Source organism: Paramisgurnus dabryanus, chromosome 13, assembly GCF_030506205.2.
Source record: "Paramisgurnus dabryanus chromosome 13, PD_genome_1.1, whole genome shotgun sequence".
In the NCBI taxonomy this organism is placed as follows: Eukaryota; Metazoa; Chordata; class Actinopteri; order Cypriniformes; family Cobitidae; genus Paramisgurnus; species Paramisgurnus dabryanus.
Window position 1 is genome coordinate 27,264,411 of NC_133349.1, and position 26,890 is coordinate 27,291,300.

The window sequence follows — 26,890 nt, forward strand, 5'->3', positions numbered from 1 at the left end:
GAAAGTTAAAGAGGTGGTTCTGAGGAAAAGATATTAAAGCAACACTAAAGAGTTATTGCTCTTTGCTCCCCCTACAGGTTAGAAGCGTAATTGTTCATTAGCACTGTCATAAATACTGCAGCATAGCTGGCTCTGATTGGATTGTAGGTCTGCCGTAAAGCAAGTTTTTGTAGTTTTCACTCGAACTACAGGACCACTACCCGACGGTTGGAAACTTATTTAGTGCGGTTTTGGCCGATAGAGGGCTGTAAAGCGAATGTGAAAGTGCCATTCACCCTGTTTTGAGTGGATGAACCACTGAAACTTTTTTGGAAACGTTATTTTAAGGTAAAAAAAAAACTCTTTGGTGTTGCTTTAATATTAGTTTGTTAGAAAACTAAAAATATTTGTTACCATTTGAATGAACATTATATATAGTACTATCAACATACCTGTCAACATTTGGGTATGAAAATTCGAGAGTTCGGGTGGGGTGTTGTGTGTGTGTGTTGGTCAGGGTGTCCTCAGAAAATTAAAAAAGAATGAATGTCAGCATGACAGATTTCTATTCAATCCTTGACAACATGTGACTGTTTAAAAGTGTCATATCAAAAGCATTTAACAGTGGTATCATCAGATCATCATCATATGATGTGATAAACAATTTTTGTTTATTCACAACATTTTTTTCTTATGACTCCATGTGCAGTTTGAACCAGAGTAAATTTTTGGTGACTCACAAAAAGTTGAGTTTCTTTGGAGGAGCTGAGTCAAAATGATTCTGACATTCTTTTGGCTATTATTCAGAAAATGTTTTTTTTCCTTCCTTTTCTTTTTAGCGGTTTCTATTGATAGAAAGGGAAATTAAGTACAAAATACGATACGTGAGTCTTACGCTCTGACTTACAGGAAATGCTTGGAGGCACTCTGCCGAAATAGAAACAATCTCTGTTCATTGACTCACAAGAAAAAGGTTTCTTGTATTTCCTGTTTCCTTAGATTAAATCATGTCAAAGGAATTAATGACAGTTTTACTGTGGGAAATGCTGTCAACAAGTGTTAAGTGTGTAGGTGTAAATGTGGATAATAAAAGAAATAAAATGTAATAAATTGCATTAGGTTACATTACATGACCTTTATTTTAATAACCTTATATACACTTTACCCTAAATCTTCAAACCAGATACCTGACATGTTCTTTAATCCTGAATATCTACACTTAGGGTGGAGTGAATTTAAATGCCTTTTTTAAGATATGCAAGGGCAAAAACGCTTTAAATGTACATGTAAATACACTGAATTAAAAGTGACAACCTAAGGGCTTAAAGCAGCTGCCAAATACTGCATGTTTTACTTTGAGTTTGGCCTTATGTGAACGATGTGATTTGTTTGAGATGTTTATTTTGCTACCGTTTGCGTAATACAACACACCTCTCTTACATCTTTTTCCAGACATTACGTTATGCGAAGAAGCAATATTTCAGTTTGTGGCGTCTCCTCCGTTGGCCTCAATCTCCGTGGAACGTCTCTCCGAGAGTCTTCCAGGACGTAAGGTGGACTGGAAGAACGTTGAGCGGCTGAAGAAAAGCTGCAGTCCTCAGCATCAGACGCTGCACCTGCTCCGTCTCTGGAGGGAACAAAATAAAGACCAAGATAAGCTCTTCAGCATCATTCAAGGTCAGCAAGTCACTTTGGGCCATATATCGGGAACAAGAAGACAGAGCTTAATCCAGCTATTCAAAAGTCAGTTTCAATTTGAATCGCCATTTTCAGTTTCAAACTGAACTGAATAGACAGGCGAGATCATCTTAAATGATAATTCCCCTATTTAACACTTTGAGTCTCATTTTTGGTTTGTTTTGGATGAAGTACAGTGATGGACACAGAAATTTTGACAATGGGTCCTGTCTTGACTTTTTGACTTGTTTAGAAGCGTCTCTTGACTGCTTCAGAATGGAAGTCAAGGGCCATGCACAAACATGTCATTAAAACAACACTTAACGTTCGTTTTCAAAACTGTACTACTCACAGAGTGGTTCGTGGTGTTCGTTGATGATTAAAAACAAATATATTGGCGCAATGTATGATTTAAATCCGTGTAATTTGCTATAGTGGAACTATTTTTTCAGATACCTCACAACCGCATATATACTTACGCTCTATATTTGAGTCTCACTCCCGACCACTTGATGGCGACAACCACTTTGCCATACAAGTACGCTCGGTGTCTAGAATATAGAAGGTCACAAACGAGCTCAACTTCAAACCTAAAGCTGTTCACTGAGCCATCAAATATGGGAAAAAATTCTTCTGAGAGAAACCGAGCGAAAAAACTACAACCACATGTAAACAGACCCTTTTCTGTTTCCCGGCGGCGGAGTGATATATCAGCGAGCAATGAGTCTTCCAAGAGAAATCAATGGAATTTTACAAAATGCCAAATAAAACACGACAGAAACTGTATTTCGCTACACTACTTGTTTTTAATCATCAACAAACACCACGAACCACTCGGTTAAGTGTTGTTTTAATGACATGTTTGTGCATGGTCATTAACTTCCATTCTGAAGCAGTCAAGAGACGCTTCTAAACGAGTCAAAAACTCAAGACACGACCCATTGTCAAAATTTCAGTGTCTATCACTGTAGTTCATCCAAAACAAACCAGAAATGAGACTCAAAGTGTTAAATACCGGAATTATCCTTTAAGGGGATTATTTTTTAGTCCAAAGCTTTTTAGTGTTTTGACATAAATATCAGGAAGGTTGTCGTGAGTACGAGCAAGGAAGTGAAACCATTAGTGGTCATACAAGATATTTTGGTCATATGTTGGGGGTTGGGACCCTGCATGTAATTTTTAGAGATGCACCGATTTATTGGACAATAATCGGTATCGGCCGATAAAAGCAATTTAAAAAGTAGTGATGGCTGATATATCTTGTCAATTAAAAGAGAACTGGAAAAAATGCAATGTTTGAGCTCTGTGCAATGGCGGCCAGTGACTTCTCTTCCAAGGGGCACAAATTTAAAATATGTGTTTAGTGTCATTTGTAACATATGTGCATTATGCATCACGTCAAAATATGTGTCTGCTGCACACGCGTCTAACGAGTTTATGATAAAGAGACGCTCACATTCATAATACTTGCAAGACATTAACTTAACAGTAAACTCTGATTACACATGAGGTTAAGCGATTATCTGGCAAACGCGAGCGTCTGATTAATCATACACCCTTTAGAAGCATCTGCGTCATGCGCGGATTTTGACATGACATATGATGCACGTAAGATCACATGATGCACGTAACACATATTTTGACATGACGAGCCACACACGATGGGCTAAATACATCTTTTTCGAGGCCGCACGATGTGAAGCTCGTCAAAACAAGTCATCGGCCGCCACTGGCTCTGTGTATAGAAACATCACTAGTTTAATGTGCAATATTAATGGTCATAATATGAATGAATAAAATTCAGAAAAAAAAAAACATTACATTATTGGTATCAGCATCGGTACACTGTAAAAATTCCTTGTTGCACTTAAATGTTTAAGTTTTAACAACTTGAGTTAATAAGTAATTTGAACTTCTTTGACTAGTTAGAAGCTGCTATAAATGAAGAGTTTCGTTGCAAAACAACCCAGTCTCACCCCATTTCGTCAATATTTGACGACACTTGACCATTCGTCATATGTTGACGTGAAGGGTATACCTTTCGCGTCATTTTTTGACGAACTGGGGACTTCAATACTATTACGTCCGTTGCATTCTCTTTCCTATTTTATTACCATTTGCGCGTCGGTTTAGGGTTAGATTTACATAATGACATCCCTACCCAAACCTAACTCTAACCCCAACGCCAGGTGACAACTGTTTCTAACCCCAACGCCAGGTGACAACTGTTTAATTTCGCGTACACTGTTTAATTTCGCGTACACTGTTTAATTTTGCGTAATCTAACCCTAAACCGACGCGCAAATGTAATAAAATAGGAAAGAGAATGCAACGGACGTAATAGTATTGAAGTCCCCAGTTCGTCAAAAAATGACGCGAAAGGTATACCCTTCACGTCAACATATGACGAATGGTCAAGTGTCGTCAAATATTGACGAAATGGGGTGAGACTGTGTTATGCAAAACGAGATAACTTTTTTATTTTTCAGAAATCTCGTTTTTTGTTTGTGCATTCCAATTAATATCAATTCAACTGCAGTTGGTTTGTTTTGATTTAAACCTTCATAACTTAAAAAATACAGCTAAGTAGCACCATAAAACAAAATAATAATATGATAACATAATAATAAACATGTTTTGACAACAATGTTAAAAATGGATTTATCTCGTTTTGCAACAAAACTCTTTAAATTATACAAATAAAGTTGTAATTTAAGCCCATTCAACTTTTTTTTTAAAACTCCTCACTAGTGAAGAAAGTCAAAATGACTTATTTAAGTAAAGTTCTTTAAACTTTAACATTTAAGCGCAACAAGGATTTCTTTACAGTCGACAGTTACAGTTTCTTTTTTGGTAGATAAATTTAAAGGTATTGCGGAGGATTTTCTTTTTCCGGGTGGATCATCAAGACTATTGGTCCTCCTAGTTGTCAATCAGGAGTGTTGCGCAATTGCATTTTTTTAAAAAGTGGAGAAGGCGGTTCTTTTCTAAAATTCGAGAAAATCCTCCGCTATACCTTTAATATTGTGCATATCTAGTAATTTTACATGTAAAGCACTCAAATTATTACTAATCATACTTATTTAAAAAAAATACTATTCACAATATTAATAAAATATCCACTAATCTTTCAAACACTTGATCAAAACTAATTACTCTATAGTATTTTTAAATTCGTATTGTATGTCAAACTAACATTAATAAACATAAGCTTTGTTGCAACACTCTATAGTTAAATAATTGTTTGGTAAATAGTTAAATGGTAAAAAATGTAGTAAAATATTTTTAGGAATGCTCCGATCAGGATTTTTGCAGCCGATTTGATGTGTTCATGACTGGCCGATACCAATGCTGATACCGATTCTTTAAGCTGATATGCAGACTCTTTGATGACTGTAACTGTTACAATTTTTTCTAGATAAAGTAATACCACAGATGTTGCCTTTCTTATATTATTTGCAGTAATTAGGTATATTAGTGTTTTTACAGAGAATCAAATAAATATTTCTTCTGCAAAGAGAAATTTAATATGCCTTTAAAAAGGCTTATTTCTGTTAAAAGTAATGAAAAAAAGTACAACAGTTCTGCAGTAAAGAGCAGAAAGTGATTTTATTGAGAGATGAATTAGGTTACTGTAGCTTTAAGACTTGAGAGAGATCACTCTGTACACATGCACTGATGACAGGCTGCATGTGTTCGGGCACGCCGGGTATACACTGAAAAGAGCAGCTGTGAGGAAAATGAAAGTTTAAATGGTCAAAACTTTAAAACGCATGCAAATAATAAACTTTCAGCATGCGGATGCAATTGTCCGCGATAAATGTGTTTTATTCGCTGTTTGATGTGGATGTGAAGACACGTCACGCTGTTTGGACCTCATAAAAAATACATATATCTCAGTAAAGGCAAAGAGAGAAATTCAAGTCTGCACGTCGCACATGAGAAACAGGTTATAAAAATGCTCGCACTGCACTAATTCCGGCCGTATTTAGAAGCCCTAACATGACAAAAGTAAACAGAAAGATTGGTTCATGAGATCTGCAAATTTAGGGAGTACCGATCGAGTCATTTAATGGCATTATCGGCCGATATCGATCTGTGGCCGATCGATCGGAGCATCCCTAGTCATTTTGTTTCATTCAGTTTTCTGTTTTAAGAAACAGGATATCATTATAGCCCTTTTCACACAGAGATTACGGAAAATGCGTCCGGGATTTGTCCAAGATCGTTTGATTTTTTGGTTCATTCACACTGCCAATGATTTTTCGAGAATCTGTGCGTGCATTCACAAGATCCCGTAAAGACGTGACGTATTTAAAACAGTTCTTTCTGGTTCTCGAATCTGATTGGCTGATAGCCCTAATATACTCCACTAGAATAATAACAGTAATCGCTTAACCATTTTGTGTCGCTAACAGATCATATATGAGTAAGGAAGGCGTGAAGCACATGAGCTGTGCGTTCGCTCTATTTGTGAATGGAAAAATCTGCAAAGAGCGTCAAACGCACACATATTAAGCTGTTTTAAAGACTTTCCATGTCTCAATCAGTTCCCTAGCTCCATAGTTTGTGAATCAGGTGACATAATCAGCCCAATTTCCTTCAAAGATCAGAGGTCTTGATGTGTAAACTATTGAGGAAGTTGCGGTTACTGTGTCTCATAGCGTGGCTGATTAAAATACACTTGTTGATTTGTGTTTAAATCCCTGTGTCAAAGCACTGAACCATATTTTATTGCGATGACACATGTGTCCCCACTATGGCATTTTTCTGCACACAGAATGCTTTCCTGAATGTTACTAGGTCCCCTTTACGGGGGAGTTCCCAGAAGATTTACGGGACGTGTTTGGGTTCACACAGAAGCCGATTTTACTGAAATTTTTTGGAACCAAAGTGCTGTGTGAATGGGGTTGATCATAATGTAGGACTGACAAGCTCCATTTTTTTTCTCAGGTGTGAACCACTGCGAGAGGAAAGTATCTCGCTGTGCCAGTGTTAAAAACCTCACTCTGGAAGACCTGTTGATGCTGATGGATAGTTTACCTGGAGAAAAGGTGAGCGAGGAGGACGTACGAACTGTGGTCCGCTCCTGTCCTTCACAACGATACATCCTGCAGCTTCTCCACCTGTGGAAGATGAACAACAGAGGTCAGGACCTGGCCAAGGCTTTAAACAACAGCCTCCGCAAACTCCGCTCGAAAGGCGCCCGTCGACCCCTCATGAAAACTCTGAAGAGGATGAGTCGCATCATCAGCGCGACGTCCTTACACCGCATGTACGAAAAGATGATCGTCAACATGATCCAGGACAGCACGTGCTTTAAAACCAAAACCTTGAATGACTGATGATGCCTTATGAAAAGACGACTGAACGAGAGTTATTTAAATAGAAAGAAGTTGTACATAATTTCGCTAAAAGTGGAGAGTTGGGGTTACCGATTTGTTGTAAAGATGATTTCGTTTTTATATTGGACTGAAACACTATAAAAGGCTGAATCTATGCTCTATTGAAGCTGTAAATAAAGGATGTTAGTTATGAATGTATATAACAATGAAGAGCAGTTATGTTTTATTTAACTGTAATTATAATGTTGTCAGGGTTGGTTTTTTTATCAAAATTTGAAAAAGAAAAAATATTATTTATCAATTTGTCAAGAAACTGGACTCTAGAACTGCAGTAAATCATTTCTCTTTAATTTAAATATATTTGTTACGGTTTAAAATCTATATTGATGTTTACGGCAGTGGTTCTCAAACTTTTTCCGCGTGTGTCCACCCTTGTGTAGGGTGCATTCCTTTGGGCCCCCCCAAAGAAAATTAATGACAAAAAACTTCTAAAATTTAACATTTTATTTAAACAAAATATATTAAGTTATACAAAGTAGTGCTGTTGGTTAGTAGCCTTAATTTTAGGTTTTATTACACAGAATTCATGATAAATAAATGTATTTTATAAAATGTCATAAAAGTGGGGCCCCCTGGCACCATCTCGCCCCGGCCCCCAGTTTGAGAACCACTGGTTTACGGTACATATTCACATCTTAAGCAAAAGACATCTTTCACAAATAATATGTGCTACACTCTTAAAAATAAAGGTGCACTGCAAAGAAAAACATCTAGGATTAAGTTAAAACAACTTGGTTTTGCAAGTCAATTCAATCTATTGTTTTAAGTTGACATAACTCATAAAAACAAGTTGAAATTGTGTAATTTAAGAGGGATCTCTTGACAGAAATGCAATACAGTATTCATGACTATATTATCAGTGGTCTAAAAGACCTAATGAACTGTATTATTTTTATTACCTTACAATGAGCCGTTTTTATCTCCAGACACTTACATGGAAGTCGCTGTCATGTTTCTACAGTAGCCCTAAACAGACAAAATTGCTCTACAGAGCACATTTCATCTCTACGTTGTCTCAGACGACAACATGTTTTCATGTGGCGTCTACCATATGAGTTTTGAAATTGAGGGGTGAGCTGTTGGGTGCAATTCGCAATCTCACCACTATATGTCACTAAAATGTACACATGGCACCTTTAAGTTTAAGTAAAATAATTATATATGTTGATTTGACTTTTAAACTGTGCTACACGATGTCATTTAGTCACCTTTATTTTTAAGAGTGTATCTTAACTGAAGCATCATGCTTTGTCGGGATGTAATGAAACATGTCACTTTTCTGAGTTTTATATACTGATGCATTTCAAAGACTGTTGTGTTTTTAGACAATGGTTACTGCTTTTATTCATAATGTTTAAAGTTTATAAAGTGATAAAACTGTACAGTATGATAAAGGCCACTGGGGTCGACAGCGAGTCTGTTTTGTGGCTCTCTGATAACTAACAGGCTTGTTAACCAGTAAATACTATTTGTGCTGAATCCTGTAGTAAACTATATTTGTTCTTTTTCTCTATAATTCAAACTTTTGAAAAACATTTCATTTCATGCCCATGTATGATACGTCTTTTACTGCCAGTGTAAACTTGCTGACGTTTGAAAATGAAGTTTTTGTATTATTCCCTCTAACCCCATTGGTATGTGTTCTGAGTAATTATTTCTGATCACATGGCATTCATTCAGAATGAGCAGGCATCATATTGTACTGTAAGTCTGAGAGCGTGACAGAATCTCCAAATATGGGGCGGAGGCATCAGCGGTGATGATTGCGAGTTTATCTACCGTCTTTGTATAAACAACCAATGCATTACTTGAGGAATTTTTTTAGTAGGTTAAGAGCGCTATGACATATGGGAGAGAAAGAGCGTGAGTAGACAAACGACTCCTTTCTGTCTGACAGGTTTTGTTTATGCTTGTGTCATCTGTTACTTAAAGTCTTTATAAAGCATAAGGTCATGGAAATGTGGAGGCGGGATATACCCCAGATTTCCTTGTTTGATTGATAAGTTGTGATTTGTAAAGGAAGAATGTCCCGCAAATATTTACAACTCATCATGCAATCGCCCGTTTGTTGTAATTTAAATGCCACACAAGATATATATATATCCTTTCCTTATTCTGCCTAAATGTTTTTATATATATATATATATATATATATATATATATATGTTTATGTATATATATATATATATATATATATATATATATATATGTGTGTGTGTGTGTGTGTGTGTGTGTGTGTGTGTGTGTGTTTTCAAGTTTTCCTATTTAGTTTCCAGAATTGTTATGACTGTCAGGTTAACATGCTTATTAAGCATAATAATAAAATATGTGAGAACAGAGTTAATCTTTAGCACATGTAGTACCTTACGTAACAGTCTAACTGTTCCACTGTTCTGTGGAAAATTGAAACATCTGCAAGGGCATCAGTGCATCTGTGTTAAATACGCATCCTAATAATAAATCACTGCCTGTTGGCAATTCCAAAGTAGTCAGAGGCTTCCTTCTACATGATGGTTTTTTATACATGCAATGATTTTAACATTAGTTGGTAGTGTTTAATGGTACATTTTATTGGACTACAATAACTGTATGTATTTGGGAATTATTAACAATTCAGGCACGTGTTGATCACCTGCCACGACTGTCATTACTTCCAGTTTCACTAACATTTGAGAGTGGAAGTTAAATGACCTTTAGTTTATCAAAGTGTGTGTGTGCATTGCTGTCTATTTTAGATTACAGGTCAAACCATTTCCCTTACCTAGAATATATCAATTTATGTTTATGTATAAAGATAAATAGTAAATATGATGCTGTGAAGAAACATTGTTTCCCATCTTAAATTACTGGGTATACCTAAGAGTAATGTTAAATGTGTGAACTTGAAAAAAAGTGACATGTATTTGCAAGACAATCTAGATTTACACAGAATACTCTTACACAAGGTCACTGTATTAAGAAAAACACACTAGAAAATACAAAACAAATATAAACAGTTCTAGAAAGAATGTAGAAAAAGAGATAAACACTTATGAACAGTTGGACAAAAACAGTAATAATGTTTGTTGGACCATTTTTTTGCTCTGATTTCTCGCTCACATTTTCTAGAGGCCATTACGAATCTTTTTGGGGTCCCCATATCCTAGTTTAAAAACCATAACATGGGAAGTTTTTTAAATCAAAAGTTTATCAAATTTCTATGATTTTGTACACAGTTATATGCTATAATTAATACGTCATCATTCCAATATTACACTTCAAAAAAATATTGGGTTGTTTTTAATCCAGGGCTGGGTAACTATTAGACAGAACACATTTCTGGGTTAAAATGACCCAACTGCTGGGTTGTTTCAACATGGTTGATTAACTATAATCATTTACATCAACAGTGTAAAAAGATTTTCACTTAATTTTTAAGTATAAATCAACTTTAATCAGCATAGTCAAGATAAAAAATAAAAATTGAAGTGACTTTCAAATCCAAGTATTATACTATTGGTATATTATCCAAGTGATTTTTCAACAGTGAAGCACAAACTGATAAGAAAACCATAGACCGTGAAAAAAACCGTAATGATACTGTATCTTAAATCTGTAAATGAGGTACAATGAAATGGCAACATCACTGATGCATTCATTGCACCCACACAGGGGAAAAACACATAATGCAACTGGTAAAACGGCATAACGTTTTATTATGGATTATAAAAGCTTTTGAATTAGTTTAGTGAAGCAAGCACATGATTTATAGTAAATAAAGTGCATCATCATGTCTAGACCTGTCACGTCAGAGTCCTGCCTCTGTGTGGGTGGAGGAGCAAGGTGACATTTCGGCTAGGGATAAAAGCACTTCGAATTTCCTAAATTTTTAGGACGAGACAGCAAAATGGTAAGAAAATACTGTATGCTACTAAAAAAATGTGTGATTATTTTGAGGCAATGCTTGTAATTGTTTGTGCTTACTATAGTAGTCTAATTCATTACATCAACACGTAATATATGTATCTTTAGTGTAAAACGTTATCAAATTAAGCTTAAATTGTATGTATAAATATAATACACATTTATAATCTGACATTATGATCTCAAAAATCTCAGTTGGCTGCTCTAGTGATGATGCTGCTTGTATCTGACGTTCAAGCAACAACAATAGAAGCCCACACTTACGAACACAAAGACCCACACACTGGACAGTTACTCACGTGCACTCGCTGTCCACCTGGGACGCATATGAGCGCGCACTGCACACCAACTCGAGACACCGTGTGCACGCCGTGTCCAGAGGAGCACTTTACGCAGTACTGGAACTTTATACCGAAATGTCTGTACTGCAGCGTTTTCTGTGTGGAAAACCAGCACGTGAAAGAGGAATGCACGCCAAAAAACAACAGAGTCTGTGAATGTAACGATGGCTACTATCGGCACGCTGACTTCTGCATCCAGCACTCCGAGTGTCCGTCTGGACACGGCGTCCAGAAGAAAGGTATTTCTTACGTTTGATACATGCTTTCGTTTTCAATGCTTTTTGTTCACGACTGAAGTTTGTTAAACGTTTTGTGTCCGCAGGTACCGTTCACAGCGATACGAAATGCGCGAAGTGTCCGCAAGGCACGTTTTCAGGAGTGACTTCCTCCAGCGAGCCTTGCATAAATCACACTGATTGTGCGTCAGCGGATCATTTTGTGGTGCTGAATGGAACCAATTGGCATGACAATATATGCTCCACGTGCCAGGAACTAAACAGTGACGGTAAATTCATTTAGCTTTCATTGTTTAATTTAGTTTAACTCTTGTGCTTTGTTTTAACTACTCTTAATACATTATACATACGTTTTAGCCGAGAGGAGTTTGGTAGGGCAGAGGCGACGTTCGAAACAGTTCATGATGATACACATTAAAAATCTTTTCAAACATTTTATTAAAACATATCTGAACATTCGCAATTATTCGAACATTCGCACTTCTTATAGTGACCATTCATAATAGCTGGACGTCTCATGTTAAGCGCTGCTGTTAAAACGGCTTCTCTGATTGGTTCCCGCTTCAGGATTGTGGGTAGTGTAGTTTTTTTTTTTTACCGTTTTCTTTTAACAATCACAAAACAATCTCACGCTTATCCACACTTTCGCCAGATTCATTATTGCAGGAGTAATGTGATTCGTAATTTTCTCTTTGCATAAAATGAAAACAACTGTAGTATATATTAATATTTACTATGGTATGATTATAAAAGTACTACACACTCTAGGCATTTAAAGGTGCAGTGTGTAATTTTTAGACAGATCTCTTGACCGAAATGCAAATTAATATACAAAACTATATTATTAGCGGTGTATAAAGACCTTTCATAATGAACGGTTATGTTTTATTACCTTAGAATCAGCCATTTTTATCTACAAACACAGAGGGTCCCCTTACATGGCCACAGCGTTTCCACAGAAGCTCTAAATGGACAAACGTTTTAACTAAGTTGTCTCCAATGATGACATACTTTGATGGCATATTTATGCGTTTCAAAAGCGAGGGGTGAGCTGTGAACTGAAATGTTGGTTGCAATTTTCAACCTCACCAATAGATGCCGCTAAAATGTACACACCTTTAACTACTGTTTTTACTATTATAGTAATACCAAAGTATATGACCGTATTTCTTCATGTGGGAGAACCTCCCTACTTTGAACACTTTCATTAAAGCTTACATAACACATGCTGTGTCCTCCCTACTTTAAACACTTTCATTAAAGCTTACATAACACATGTCTTCTGCTTATCTCATTTTAATCTTGCGTACCTATAGAGTAGTATTACATCCTTCATATATCCAAAGAGACTTTAGTTTTATCAGATTTATAAAAGACAGATCAGCTCTACCCACTCACAAGCAACACACACAAACATTTTATTCCACTATCTCTGGATAACTTATGATTCACTACTTGTCTGTGTTGTTTACATTATATGCACTTATGTAATGTGCCACTTGACAACACAACACAGAGATTTGATGCAGTTTTACTTACCGCCTACGACTCATGACCCGGTTGGCACTGCCCTATTTCAACGAAATCCAGTATTTTACATACACACACGCACGACTCCTATACTACCCCGGATAAACAAACTATATCTATTGTTTCCAAAATGCTGGGTTCTTTGGGAAGCTGAACAAGCTTAAATTTCCCTCACAAACAACAAAACACTCTTTTGTGGTGATGTTGATTTCTTGTCAGCTCTTGGTTGGTGTGTGTGTGTGTGTGTGTGTGTGTGTGTGTGTGTGTGTGTGTGTGTGTGTGTGTGTGTGTGTGTGTGTGTGTGTGTGTGTGTGTGTGTGTGGGCTATTCCAGTTAAAGTGCCCATATAAGGACTTCCACTGTACTTCCTGCACTTAAATGGCTCATAAAAGAAACAAAGCAAGATTGTTACTTATAAATCATTCATGTATAAAAAAAAATTTTCAAAACCTGGCAAATTGCATTCGGCATACTCTGTCAAAAGTCCAACGGCTTTTTTGACACTTCACCTATGTTTAGCATGAGGTATCCAACTCTTTAATTGTGCACATTATAGTGTTTAAACGTGGCGGACGCCGACTGCCAGCTTTCTTCAGCTGAGCGCTTTGGTTGCTGTGATACTTTGTTTATCAGTCATTGTACGATGCGCTGGTTGGTTGTTGAGATATTTGTCCCACCCCTCCTCCACTGTGATTGGTCTGCCATGTGAGAATTGACATTGAGGAGCTGAGCTGAGGATTTCACTAAAAGTTGAATATTTTCAACTCTCGTCTTTTTTTAAAAAACACCACGCTTCAATTGAACCCTGCGCCGATGTAAAATCTTTGGTGTGCACGCCCCCTAAAAGTAATAAGTCAGAATGCATGAAATATCTTTAGACCCTCCCTTTCTTAAGCATATATAAATGCAATATAATTTTTCAATAAAAACTGTATTTTCACACTAGGATTCTCTCTCTTGCACACACTATTATTACTTTTTACTGTATTTTTCATACATATTGTGTTCTTGCTAGAATCAAATAGACCCCAAATCACCCCAAATCACCTTTTTAAAGGGACACTTCACCCATTTCCATTAAGCATTGTATAGTTAGAACCCCAGTCATATTTTTGAATGGTCTTGCATCATTCTCTCAGTTGCCGCTGAGACAGGAGAAATACAGATTTCAGTGTTTCACTTCCTTCTTTCAATGATGTAAAAATCATCATTTTGCATCATTGAAAGCAGGAAGTCCAATATCTTTGTTGAGGGGGTGAGACTACAAACACCCATTTTTTCGGTCAAATAAATTCTAAATGTATGTTACATTTCGACTACAAATATGACACACGTTCAATAAAGATTAATGTTTCTACGGGTGAAATGCTCCTTTAAAGACTTTGTCAGTGTGATTTAATTCATTGGGTTATATTTGTTTTTCCTATAGGTGGTCTTAGCTTACTGAAAGATTTCCTGCCGCGCTTCTTTGCTCATCAGAAAATGCGGCTCTCCAAACTGAAGAAGATTGTGAGACATCTGTTCCAGAGGCGGGAAAGGCAAAGCATTCATTCTTCAAAAAAAAACCTTTTACTTAATTTCATTTCAGAATGGATTAAAGATGCCAGTATAGACCAGCTGAAGAAATTGCCTATGTTACTTAAGTCAAAGGACATGCACCATCCAGCAAAAAAACTCTCCAAAATATTTAAAAAGTTAGATATCTCAAAGTGTGATATAAATAATCCACAATAGTATTGAATTTATTAGATTTTTTTAGGATTTTGTACTTTAGGCCAGTAAACCTCTCGCAAAATGCATTAAACTATGTTACTGTTGTTTGTTATAAGTTTATTATATTTTATTTTATTTTATTTTGCTACTCTTGACAGAATGAGGGAGAAATTATCATTTTTCGTTGAGGATTTTTCATGCATTTTAAATGTTAATTAAGCCATCTGTTAAATGTGCTTTCATTTTTGGCAGAACAATAAAGGTAAATAACTTGTTTAGCACTGTTATTTTTACAGACTGAAACAAAAAGTGTCCCCCTACACGTATTTAAAACCAAAAATAATCTTTTCAATACACCTAACGCCTTGGGGTTACAATACTTCCCACAATATTTCACAAAATGCTGCTATCGCAAGCCTGCTCTGGCCAGTATAAAGATACTGCGCTGATTTAAATAGCCTGGCATCTGTGTGTTTAGGATGGCTTAAAAGTGGGTTGCAGAGTTTGAAACGTAAAAGTAAAGTTTATCTAACACAGGCCGCAAGACTCCGTCTCATCATAAACATGTTCTGCAGCAGATGTGACAGAGCAAAACATTCAATATAAATAGTACGGTTCATTCTCAAAGTTCTGTCAATGTCTGGCTTACAGAGCCAATTATTTTCTAGTGGCTCAGGGTACCACATTTCACTCATCTTTCGCCATGCTAAACAAGCGAAGAAACCATTAGAGGGAGTTCAAGCGGCTAGTTCACCACAAATAAAGGCAAGACTGTTTCTGAGTATTTTAACTGAAGGTCACATGAATGACTGGTAGGAATTATGAGAGCGTGATTGTAAAGTTATTAAAATGTACCCTTTGCAGTAACACAACCTGTTCCTCTTCCTTATTTTGTGTATGTCTTCCTTGTTTTGTATTTTGTCCGCCTCTCGGTCTATGTATCCCTTTCCAGTATAATTCAGCTCTTCTGAAACCACCAGGGGAACTCCATGTTGCGTTTTCACTGTGCATTTATTGTCTGCCGTTTTTGGCCTGAGGTCTGTACTAAAATTAAAAGCTTGAGGAAGAAGTTAAAGTCATATTTTCACAGCAGGACTTTCCCCTGGAAACAGACCTCAGTTAGACGTGGAACAGCCTTTGGCTGAGGTTCTTTCAGGGGTAGTCATGTTTAACACTCACACTTTTTGGCCTTTCAACTTAAATCTGCAGTTTCTTTGTAGGCTGAACAGTAAAAGAACACAGAAAATCAAATTTGTACAACTTTGATCCAAACCGCCTTTGAAATCTGATTCAAATCTAATTTTAGTCAATGTGCTTAATTATTCCTTGGCTAAAAATTTCTTGGGTTGCATGTTGCGACATGAGACCTGTTTATAGGTTCTGAGGATGACATGTTTCCACTAGTTGTCTGCAACAAACTGGTATATTTTTGAAAAACATCCTCAGTGCCAAATTTTCATACATTTGTGTCTGCAAGCATGTTGGCCCTGTCCCAAATGGCGCACTTCATGTGGACTTTCGGTATTGTGGCCTTAAATTGTGCATTCTCGCTTAGTCTACGAGTCCGTAGGGTGTCCCATCTGTCATTTTTACGCTTTGAAGTGTGCTCATCAGCGCCCCCTTTGCCCCCTTGATGCGTTCTTCAGCGAAGATCAGGCTTCGCGCACTTTGCCAACCCAGAAGTCCTTGCGAAAGGGCAATCAGACGACGGAAGGGAGGAGTTCACACTGACGGGCAACTTCTCTACCTATTTCCGGTGTGATGCTCGAGTCTGTCCCAAAATACGACTCCGGTGCACCCACGTGGACTCGCATCAAGGGTCCCTAAAGTCTGGACTACGTGATGTAATCAAAGTGTGGACTCTGAGGAGGACCACAAGTCCGGAGTGTGCCATTTGGGACAGGGCGAAAATTGGCAAGCACGTGCTACAACAAAAACGATTAAAGCTTTTATTAGCATTGCAGGAAAGTATGCATCATCTTGACCTGTTATTTTTAGAGACATTTAACAATGATTCAAGCTGGCATTTGCCTTACATAGCACTTTTAAAATTAGCCTTACTAAATGGTTGAAATATGCTGAGTGTGATATTAAAGCACATCTGCATCTGACTCACAGCTAGATTTGGCTGAAGCTTTTTGTCTTCTGCCTTGAGAGCTGAGGAGGACGTTCAGGTGTACCATTAAAGTCCAAATTATGTTTGCATCCCTCCAACATGTACAGTAATTTCTCTATCAAAACCAATAGTTAAAATCGTTATAGACATGTTTCTAGTTTTCTGCTCAGTGTTAAAATATACCAACAGACACAATTTTAGCAGACAAAAATAAACATTAGTGATTCCTTACTCGCCATAGGTGCTATTTGTCAGCAGTGGGTTCATATTCATTTATAAGTTAATATGGCCCTCTAGTGGTCTCTTAGAAATCTCAAGCAAGGTTGTAAAATTAAGAGGTTGTAGAATTAATGGTGTAACCCTTATGTTAATCTTTTACTCACATTATTAAGGGTGGTTTCCCAGACAGGGCTTATCCTAGTCCCAGACTAAAATGCATGTTTGAGCTGCCTTCATTTATAACAGCTTGTATTGACATTGCTTAACATACGCTAGAACCTTGATATGCTTCACAGAGCCACTCCTTGGTTATCCTGGCTGTGTGCTTCAGGTCATTGTCATGTTGGAAGACCCAGCCTCGACCCATCTTCAAACTCAGGGAAGGAGGTTGTTCCCCAAAATCTTGCAATACATGGCCCAGGTCATCCTCTCCTTAATACAGTGCAGTCGCCCTGTCCCATGTGCAGAAAACACCCCAAAGCATGATGCTACCACCCCCATGCTTCACAGTAGGGATGGTGTTCTTGAGATGGTACTCATCATTCTTCTTCCTCTAAACACTTTTAGTGAATTATGACCAAAAAGTTATATTTTGGTCTCATCTGACCACATGACTTTCTCCCATGACTCATCTGATCATCCAAATGGTCATTGGCAAACTTAAGACGGGCCTGGATATGTGCTGGTTTAAGCAGGGGAACCTTCCGTGCCATGCATGATTTCAAACCATGACGTCTTAGTGTATTACCAACAGTAACCTTGGAAACGGTGGACTCAGCTCTTTTCAGGTCATTGACCAGCTCCTCCCATGTAGTTCTGGGCTGACCTTTTTTAGGATCATTGAGACCCCACAAGGTGAGATCTTGCATGGAGCCCCAGTCTGAGGGAGACTGACAGTCATGTTTAGCTTCTTCCATTTTCTAATGATAATTGCTCCAACAGTGGACCTTTTTTCACCAAGCTGCTTGGCAATTTCCCTGTAGCCCTTTCCAGCCTTGTGGAGGTGTACAATTTTGTCTTTAGCGTCTTTGGACCGCTCTTTGGTCTTGGCCATGTTAGTAGTTGTATTCTTACTGATTGTATGGAGTGGACAGGTGTCTTTATGCAGTTAGCAACCTGCATCTAATTTAGGATAATAAATGGAGTGGAGGTGGAGATTTTAAAGGCAGACTAACAGGCCTTTGAGGGTCAGATTTCTAGCTGATAGACAGGTGTTCAAATACTTACTTGCAGCCGTATCATACAAATAAATAGTTAAAAAAATCGTACATTGTGATTTCTGGCTTTTTTGGTGCACCTACAATGATTTCAGACCCCTCCATGATTTCTAAGTGGGAGAACTTGCAAAATAGCAGGGTGTTCAAATACTTATATATACATATATATATATATATGATTGTAATCTGATACAGGTTGGGAAAGATACTGAGGTGCTAGACATTCGTTTGAAACCTGTATTTATTTATTTTATTTTTAAACAAAATTATGTTTTGATAAATAAAAATAGAAAAAATACTATGGAAGTCAATGGGTGCCATCATCTGTTTGGTTACCATACTTACTTGATATCAATAATACAGTCTGTTTACATAAAGGTGGGTATAACCAGTTTCTGAGGATATGTAAAGCTGGGTATCATCAGCATAACAATGATAATTTACATTGTGGCTCGTGATAATATCTCCTAAAGCATGCAGGGGTGGAGATTCCTTAGCTCCAACCCTAATCAAACACAACTGAATGCCATTTGCAAGTCACGCGGCAGCCTTTGATTAGATTTTTCAGGTGTGTTTGATTAGGGTTGAAACTAAACTTTGCCAGTGGCCTTCCAGGACGAGGAATGCCCAGCCCTGTCCTTAAGGAAGCATGTATTGTGAGAAGAGGAGAGGGCCTAAAACTGATCCCTGTAGTACACCTGAGATTTATATGACTTTTCCTCATTTACATAAACAAAACAGTAACAATTGGATAAATACGACCTAACGGACGTCGATGACGTAGCATCCTCGAAATTCTGGCTTCCGAGGATCCTTCCTTGACATTGAGAAACGGCTCTAGATTAAAAATTGTGGGATTCTGGGATATCTGCCCACTGCTCCAGGTGTGTTCGTGACTTGCAGTGCGTGTGTTTACTACTCACTGGGATCGGTTAATTGCAGAGGTCACATTTGAGTATGTGTTACATGCTTGTCACTTTCACTTCACTTTCAAAGTGAGTAAATTATGAGGTAAATTTCCTTTTTCTGAACTATTCCTTTAAAGGTCCAGTCTGTAGATTTGTAGTGGCATCTAGTGGTGAAAATGTGAATTGCAACCAACGGCTAAGTCCAGCTCACCACTCCCTTTTGAAACGCATAGTGAAGCTACAGTTGCCACCACAGGACAAACACGTCATCGTCTGTGAAAACGTAGTGACAAGTTTGTAACAGTTTGTCCGTTTATGGTTACTGTAGAAACAAATGGCAACTTTCATGTAAGGGGACCTGTGGCGTATGTATAAACATGACTCATTCTGAGGTAATAAAAACAGTACATCACTCATAATATAGTTATGTATATTATATTGCATTTCTGTAAAGAGATCATTTTTAAAAATACACAATGCACATTTAAAGGGGTTATGAAAATCAGACTTTTTCCATATTTAAGTGCTATAATTGGGTCCCCAGTGCTTCTATCAACCTAGAAAATGTTAAAAAGATCAACCCTAGTTTTGGTAAACCATCCTGTGCAATCATGTAAAAAAAATAGGTCATATGTTGCCTCCCTTGTGATGTCAGAAGGGGATAATACCGCCCCTAAATCTGCACTATCCAACCACAGCACTGCCATTTAGTGCAGAGATCAGCTCATTTGCATTTTAAAGGGCACACCCCAAAAACGGCACGTTTTTGCTCAAACCTACAAAATGTCAATTTTAACATGTTATAATAAATTATCTATATTGTATTTTGAGCTAGAACTTCACATACGTACTCTGGGGACACCAACGATTTATTTACATCTTAAAAAGTCTTGTGAAATGTCCCCTTTAAGGGCTTCGTTAGTATTTGGTGCTTTGGTTGCATTCTTTTATTTATCCAACAGGTGGCACTCTCACAAGAAAAACTAGTCCTAGGAATGTAGACTGGTACGGTTGGGGCAATGCCTACATGTAACTCTGGGATAAACCAACAGATGTCGTCCTCTCCCTGTCCACCAGTCAGCCTGCAGTGGGAGCTCCGTGATTTGTCTTCGGGATGTAGAAGGAGTGACCGCTACCATAGGAGGGGCGAATCCAGGATTGAATCGCTCCCTGTCTGCGATAAGGGTCTCGAGATACTCGTGAGGTGCGCGGACAGGTCTCGCAGATGCCTCCAACAAGCGGATTTTTACCTCGTTATTTCTCCATGCGTGATTTTTCAGTCTCGTCGTCCGGCTGATGTACAGAGGGAGATGCGTGCAGACGCTGTTAGCAGATCACAGGGGAAACATTGCGACCAAAGTGTCCGAGGCTGCACCTGATATCTAAATCTCCTGCCTTTATTACCCCCGTCCACTTTATCAGTCGTGTTTTATGTCTCTTGCTTCAACTCTCTGGATTTTGCTTTGTGCACACATTTGGGACGCCAGACCGCAAAATGAGTGAGGAAATATCAGATGTCCCGCAAGAACTGCTTGGTAAGATTTTCTACTATTTACATGAAAATAGTCCAAGTAACCGATTCGACAAAATGCTTATCAGTCAGTCAGTCAGTCAGTCAGGATTTTATTTTTTATAATTAGCGATGTTAAAAATAGTAGCCGAATGAATACTGTGTATATTATTATTATTTTAGCCTATTAAACAGCGTATAATCGGAATGAATCGAGTAACGTTAATTCCTCGTGTTATTGTTAATATTGAGTTAGTGCACATCATATTGTTTTTTTTATAGTATTGTTTGTGTTATATGTGTACACAGCTGCAACGACTACAAATCATGATTGTAAGTAATGTAGTATAAAGACTTGACAGTATTCAATCACAGTATTCATTTATAATATATACAATGGAAAGAATCGGTCTGTGATGTTTGTGGGAAAGATGATAATCCATCCCTGCCTTCACGGTTTATTATAAAGCCAATATTAAACACACTAGATGTACAGTGAGAATCTTGTTACAAACTTACACCAGCTTCCTCCTCACCTGTACTTAGTTTACTTTATTGTTCAAGCAAAACTCAGATTGCAAACATAAATCATAAATCTATGGTGCACAGAGTGTGGGAATGTTTTTTCTTCTACACCAGGAATTCGTATCAAAGCTATGCTTTTTCTACATTTCATCAAAACTTATACATGTATTAATAATAAAAAATCTGAATTACCATGTTCAACAAATGAGATCAGTCAAATCCCTTATCTGTATTTATTTTCCCTACATGTCATCATAGCCTTTATTTCCACAACCCAACACATAGATGGACTTTATTTACAGTATAAATCCCACACAATGCATTTTTCACTTGAGTGCATTAGTATCACTAAGCAATATTGCTCTACTTCATTTCATGCTTTACCTGTCCCATGCCATTAAATGCTAAAACAGTCAGAGGACACCATGCAATGCGTGTTTCTCTGTCCAGTTCCCTACCGGCGTCCTGTGACACACCTGTGTCTCAACACCACTGCCGGCCTTTAAAGGGAAGAGAGAGACAAATGTGGTGTATTTGAAGCAAAAAGGAGACCTTTATTAGCTTTGTAAAATGTTATGTTTGACAATGGGGTAATTAACAGCAGACCGGCATTATGTGAAATGAGGAAGAGATTGTGACTTAACTGTTTTACTGACCACAGCATGTGGAGATATCACAGAAGAGCCATTGTTTTCTTACAGTACAGGACACATGTGCTTGTCACCTGATTTCACTTTTTGAGAAAATGTGAATTGGTGTGTGTGTATGGTGCCTATCATGTTATGGTGTGGTGATTTCTTTTAAACATTTGCATATTTCCCAGACACTTATCCAAAGTGACTTACAGGTATACAATTTTATGAGTGGGTGTGTTCCTTGGGAACCAAACCTATGACCTTTTGTTATCACTATGCTCAACCAATTAAGCTACAGGAACACGGTTAGTTAAGTTTTTTTTTACACAGACATTACGGAAATACATGTGCGTTGTTTGATTTTTGGATAATTCACAGAATCCAAAGAATACGACACAGCTATGCAGTTCTGCCAGGAAGAATGGGCAAAAATTCCCCCTTAACAAAGTGCAGGTCTGATCCACAGCTTTATGCTGCATTTACACCAACCGCGTTTCAGGCGTCAAAATCGCGTCTACCGTGCCTAGTTTGCCGCTTGAACAGTTTGAATGCATTTGCGCATCTAGAGCGAAGTAGACGCGCGGAAAAAGCAAGCATCAGAGGCAAAATCCGCTTCTTGTGGGAGGAGCAAGTGCTATGCGGTTGTCCTATTTGCAGGATGGCATTTATCTAGAGAGTTAACTTACCGGTTTGTATTTAGTCACCTTACTATAGGGGGAAAATAAATGGCGTGGGTTGATAAACCAGGGCTCCAGACTGCTACCAAATGGTCGCATTTTGCCACCAAAATTTGAGAGTGTGCCACTGAATTTTACATCTAGTAACTTTGACCTTTTTTTGTGATGTGACACTGAATTTTAAACAGCACATTGTACTTTCTGCGGATTTACGGTGTGTGCACCAAAATTTTCTCGTTGCGCCCCTAAAATTTTCAGTTTGGGGCCACTGTGCTCCTAGTGAAAAAAGTTAGTCTGGAGCCCTGTAAACGTCACGTGACTCAAAAATGAAATGTGTATTTACAACTTACCAGGTTGCCCAATGTCCTCACTGACACTCTTCCAAGCGAGGTCCTTTTTATTCCTGTCTCCTCTATAGAAATAAGAACTTGTGTCGTATAGCTCCGGGTGACTGCTTACGGACAATATCAAGCCTTCATGCTGAATGAGTGACTCTGGGCTGCTGCCACAGCAGCAAGCAGGCTCCTGATTGGTTAACGCCGCCAAAGTTCAAATTTTTCAACTTGGGTGTTAGCCGCAAATTCAAACGCAAAATGCACAAAAAGCATCATTTGCGGGTACCGCACCATTCGCTCAATTTGCGCTATTCGCGTGAACTAGACATGCGAATGAGGCGGAATAGCGTCTACCTCGACAAACGCCTCATCCGCGCCACGAGACCTCCAGACGCGCGTCAACGCGTCTTCACATTGACTTAACATTGAAAAACTTGCGCTTGCCGCCTCTACCGTGGTTGGTGTAAACGCAGCATTAGGAAGCGCCTGGTTGGGGTTATTGCTGCCAAGGGGCGGACACCCAGCTATTTATTCTAGTTATTGTGCGTTCACACCGCCACAACAAGAGCGTCAAAAAAAGCTCTGGTTGCCCTGCAAACGACGCTATAGAAAAAGTGTAGTGGATGCTTTAAAGCTCAAATGCATTATCTGGAATCCTCTCAAGCGGAGGTTTCCGCCTTCCAAATGGTTATCGCCGAACGTTTTCGCCTTCTGAATGGTTAACGCCGAATCGTGTCATAGCTCATTACCATAAAGCTGATTTCAACCCTCCTCGACGCTCACATCGTAGGTGAAGTGCCGCTGATCGCCGACTGTCAAAGAATGACTTCCGACACTATGATGCTCTCGCCGGTGGCGGTGTGAATGCACAGCAGGGCTCCAGACTAACCTTTTTCACTAGGAGCACAGTGGCCCTCAACTGAAAATTTTAGGGGCGCAACCAGAAAATTAAGGGGCACACACTGTAAATCAGGAGTGGGGAACCCTGGGTCCTAGAGGGCCACTGTCCTGCAGACTTTAGTTCCAACCCTAACCAAACACACCTGATTTCATTTCCAAGTGATCCTGAAGACTTTAATTAGATTTTTCAGGTGTGTTTAAATAGGGTTGGAACAAAATTCTGCAGGACAGTGGCCCTCCAGGACCAGGGTTCCCCACCCCTGCTGTAAATCAACAAGCTAACCAAATATTCACATTTCTACCAATTTCCACTGTATTACTAATAAATACTTTAATGATAGATCCAGAAAGTACAATGTGCTGTTTCAAATTCAGTGTCACATCACAAAAAAAGGTCAAATTTACAGGTCACACATGTGCGACTGGTTGTAAAATTCAGTGGCACACTCTCAATCGGGATTAATCTTAATGCAGCCCTAGTCATGCGTAGGTTCTACGCCGTAGCTACGGCTGTGCGTAGCTCTGTGTAGCCTGACGCGCACCTCACAAAATTTTTTACTGCGCGTCAGATCTACGCGGACCGCAAGCACTGTGATTGGTCCACCAGAACCCCTCCCGTCAGGTAAAAATTTTTGCGTCATAGGTATTTCCGTTTGTGACGGTGAAAACAAAGATGAGCCAAGTTGAGGAGTGATTTAACTCAAACTGCAACAAAAGTCACTGTTTATTTACTTCCATTATTGCTGGTCTTCTCAAATTATACACATCAAGTTGGTATTTCTTCTTCGTTTGTGGGTTAACTTGCCAAGCTTCTTCTTCTCTGACGGTCGTGCTGCTACTGTGGTTACACGCGTGGATACTGCCTACCAGTGATTTGCGGGTGTGTTTGCACGTCAACGCGGAGGACGACGCAAAAGTATAAATGAAAACCGACGCGTAGGACCTACGCACGACTATAACGAGCCCTTAAGGGTTCACTTACTACTTCCACTGCCATTTTGAATGTTGAATGAGTGTGTTCAGTAAAGACGTGAAAGATCAGAATTATTTGTGTAATTATTTTTAAACACATTATGTTTGTCAATACCCTTGACTTAAGTGATGACCAGATCACATTTTATGACAGATTTATTCAGAAAACTATGAAATTCCAAAAGGAATTACTTAGCACTGTATTTGTTGCCATTTTTGGAGAGTATTATTAAAAAAGCTGACGATATTAGGAGTGCACCCCAACAGCAAGCATGACCCACTTTTACACCAATCCAGAGTTGAAGAAGTCTGTGAGGGTGTGGAGAATCGATTAGAGGTGGAACTTTGGTATAAATTTGACTGCTGGCTTCTATCTACACTGTGGCAGACTTATGAACTTCGGCTTGATGTGAAATGAATGTCATTTAGCTTTCCACCCCCACACACTCATCATCCATCTCTTTCCTTCTCTCTCTCTTTTTGAGAGCTACATGTTAACAAATATCCATGGTGTTATAAATATTGGTGGACCCTTTTCATCTGTAATTTTGGAGAGAACTAGCAAATAAGCCTTTTTTTTTCTTGGGCTAACTTTTTAACAGTACTGAAACTTTCCTGGTGTGTTTTTCTCCAATCAGAAAGTGTAAAAGATGCAGTGGGGAGGAAGATCAAGCTGGTGGTCAAGAAGCGAGTTAAATTGGAGATCAAAGGAGACAAAGTGGAGAACAGAGTCCTGGTGAGTCACTGCATTTTACATCCATCTGTCTGTCTGTTTACCTGTTCATATTCATCTATCCACGTCCAAAAAACCTGTAATTCAGCAAAGACAGGTTTTTAATCTTTAGATGTAAGTCCACTTCCAGTATTCCAGGGAATGTGGGTTTCCCAGATTGGTTTTTGGTTTCATCTGGCTGCATCTGAGAGAAAAGCATCTCTTCACAAACACTTTTACACCTGGATGAGTAGAGCAATGAGACATGATAGCGCTGGCAGGAGAGGAAGTTCATCCTGTATGATGCCTGTATTAAAGTGCTGGGTCTGACACGGCTTTAGCTTGCATCAGTGCTTATGTGAGTCTTAGCGAATGGTTTTTAGGCATTTTCATTGGAATACTTGCTTGTTGGTGTTTAGGGAAGATTGTTTTAATGAATGGTCAAGATTAATCGAGGGAGTCAGCTGGAGAGATGCCACAGCCTCTTAAAGATCTGTATTAGTTTGGCAGAAGTGCTGTGTGAGGATGTTTGGAGGGGGAAATGTTTTTAAAAATAGTTTTTTTATGGCTCAGAGCCAGGTTTAGATGGATCTGTTTAATCTAACAGGACTCCAAAGGCATTGAAGTATTTTTTACACGAGCGAAACCAGTTACATTGTCTGAAAATATTTCACTGATTCTTGAAACTTTGTCAAAAACATGTCCCACTAAGAAAAGTGCTAATTCTGTTGGAAATTAATACAAATTTCATGAAGAAAAAGAATCGATGTTATAATCAGGGGGTCCTTTGCACATATAAAAGGGTTTTTTATAGGTTTATTTTTGATTAATTTAATGATTATATGCTGGCCCATTGCCTACAAAATCAGCTGTCCTCAGTTAAGAGATAATCATTTAAACTTGACTAAAAAAGCCAAAAGTAATAATTGAATTGAATAATATATTTACCACATGAAAGAGTACAATGTAATATGTATTAAAAAGTTTTGAACAATATTTACTATTATTTTGTGATTGCTCAAAATGTGTCCCACATATTCGTCACCACCGTCAGATATTTATAAAAAGCAATAAAATCAGACAACTACAGGGTCAACTGCATTCCTGAGGACCCCATTTTCAAACCTTCAGCTCTACTGCATGCTTCAAGATCACTCAAGCTCCTGTATGTTTGCTATTTTCTCTTAAACTTCTTCATATTTTTGTACACTGCTACCGTGACAACCATAACCAGTCATCTTTGTAAAAAAAATATTAGATTAGATTATGAAATAAATGTATAATTTTTAAGAAGAGGTCTGAAGTAGCTAGCAACAGAGGGGAAACAAGATGGCTAATGTGAACAACTCATCTATTTTTTTTTATCTATATTAGGTTTTG

The 26,890-nt window shown here is 38.2% G+C and overlaps 3 protein-coding genes and 1 long non-coding RNA gene across 5 annotated transcripts in view; 3 read left to right on the plus strand and 1 right to left on the minus strand.

Annotated features, from left to right (window-relative positions):
• Positions 1 to 9,185, plus strand: part of LOC135728159 (tumor necrosis factor receptor superfamily member 11B-like) — a 27,651-nt gene extending 18,466 nt beyond the window's left edge. The window contains exons 4-5 of the mRNA XM_065246284.2: positions 1,432 to 1,656; positions 6,610 to 9,185. Of these exons, the coding sequence (XP_065102356.2) occupies positions 1,432 to 1,656; positions 6,610 to 7,001 (617 nt within the window). The 3' untranslated portion in view covers positions 7,002 to 9,185. The remainder of the gene's footprint in view (positions 1 to 1,431; positions 1,657 to 6,609) is intronic.
• On the minus strand, positions 1,472 to 11,401 carry LOC135728161 (uncharacterized). The gene is made up of 3 exons (XR_010525419.2): positions 11,264 to 11,401; positions 6,700 to 6,782; positions 1,472 to 1,606 (listed from the first exon to the last, which is right to left on the minus strand). It is a non-coding gene; the product is annotated as an uncharacterized lncRNA (long non-coding RNA).
• Positions 10,818 to 15,058, plus strand: LOC135728160 (tumor necrosis factor receptor superfamily member 11B-like). Its single transcript, XM_065246285.2, has 4 exons — positions 10,818 to 10,950; positions 11,160 to 11,544; positions 11,628 to 11,810; positions 14,501 to 15,058. Exons 1-4 carry the CDS (start codon positions 10,948 to 10,950, stop codon positions 14,803 to 14,805), a joined length of 876 nt encoding a protein of 291 aa, XP_065102357.2. The 5' UTR covers positions 10,818 to 10,947; the 3' UTR covers positions 14,806 to 15,058.
• A 5,279-nt stretch (positions 15,059 to 20,337) lies between these two features.
• The window catches only part of LOC135728162 (F-actin-uncapping protein LRRC16A-like), a 145,587-nt gene continuing 139,034 nt past the window's right edge, over positions 20,338 to 26,890 (plus strand). The window contains exons 1-2 of one of the 2 annotated variants that reach the window (XM_065246288.2): positions 20,338 to 20,779; positions 25,437 to 25,534. In XM_065246288.2, coding sequence (XP_065102360.2) covers positions 20,740 to 20,779; positions 25,437 to 25,534 — 138 coding nt within the window. In that variant the 5' untranslated portion in view covers positions 20,338 to 20,739. The remainder of the gene's footprint in view (positions 20,780 to 25,436; positions 25,535 to 26,890) is intronic. The other variant, XM_065246287.2, reaches the window with a different exon arrangement.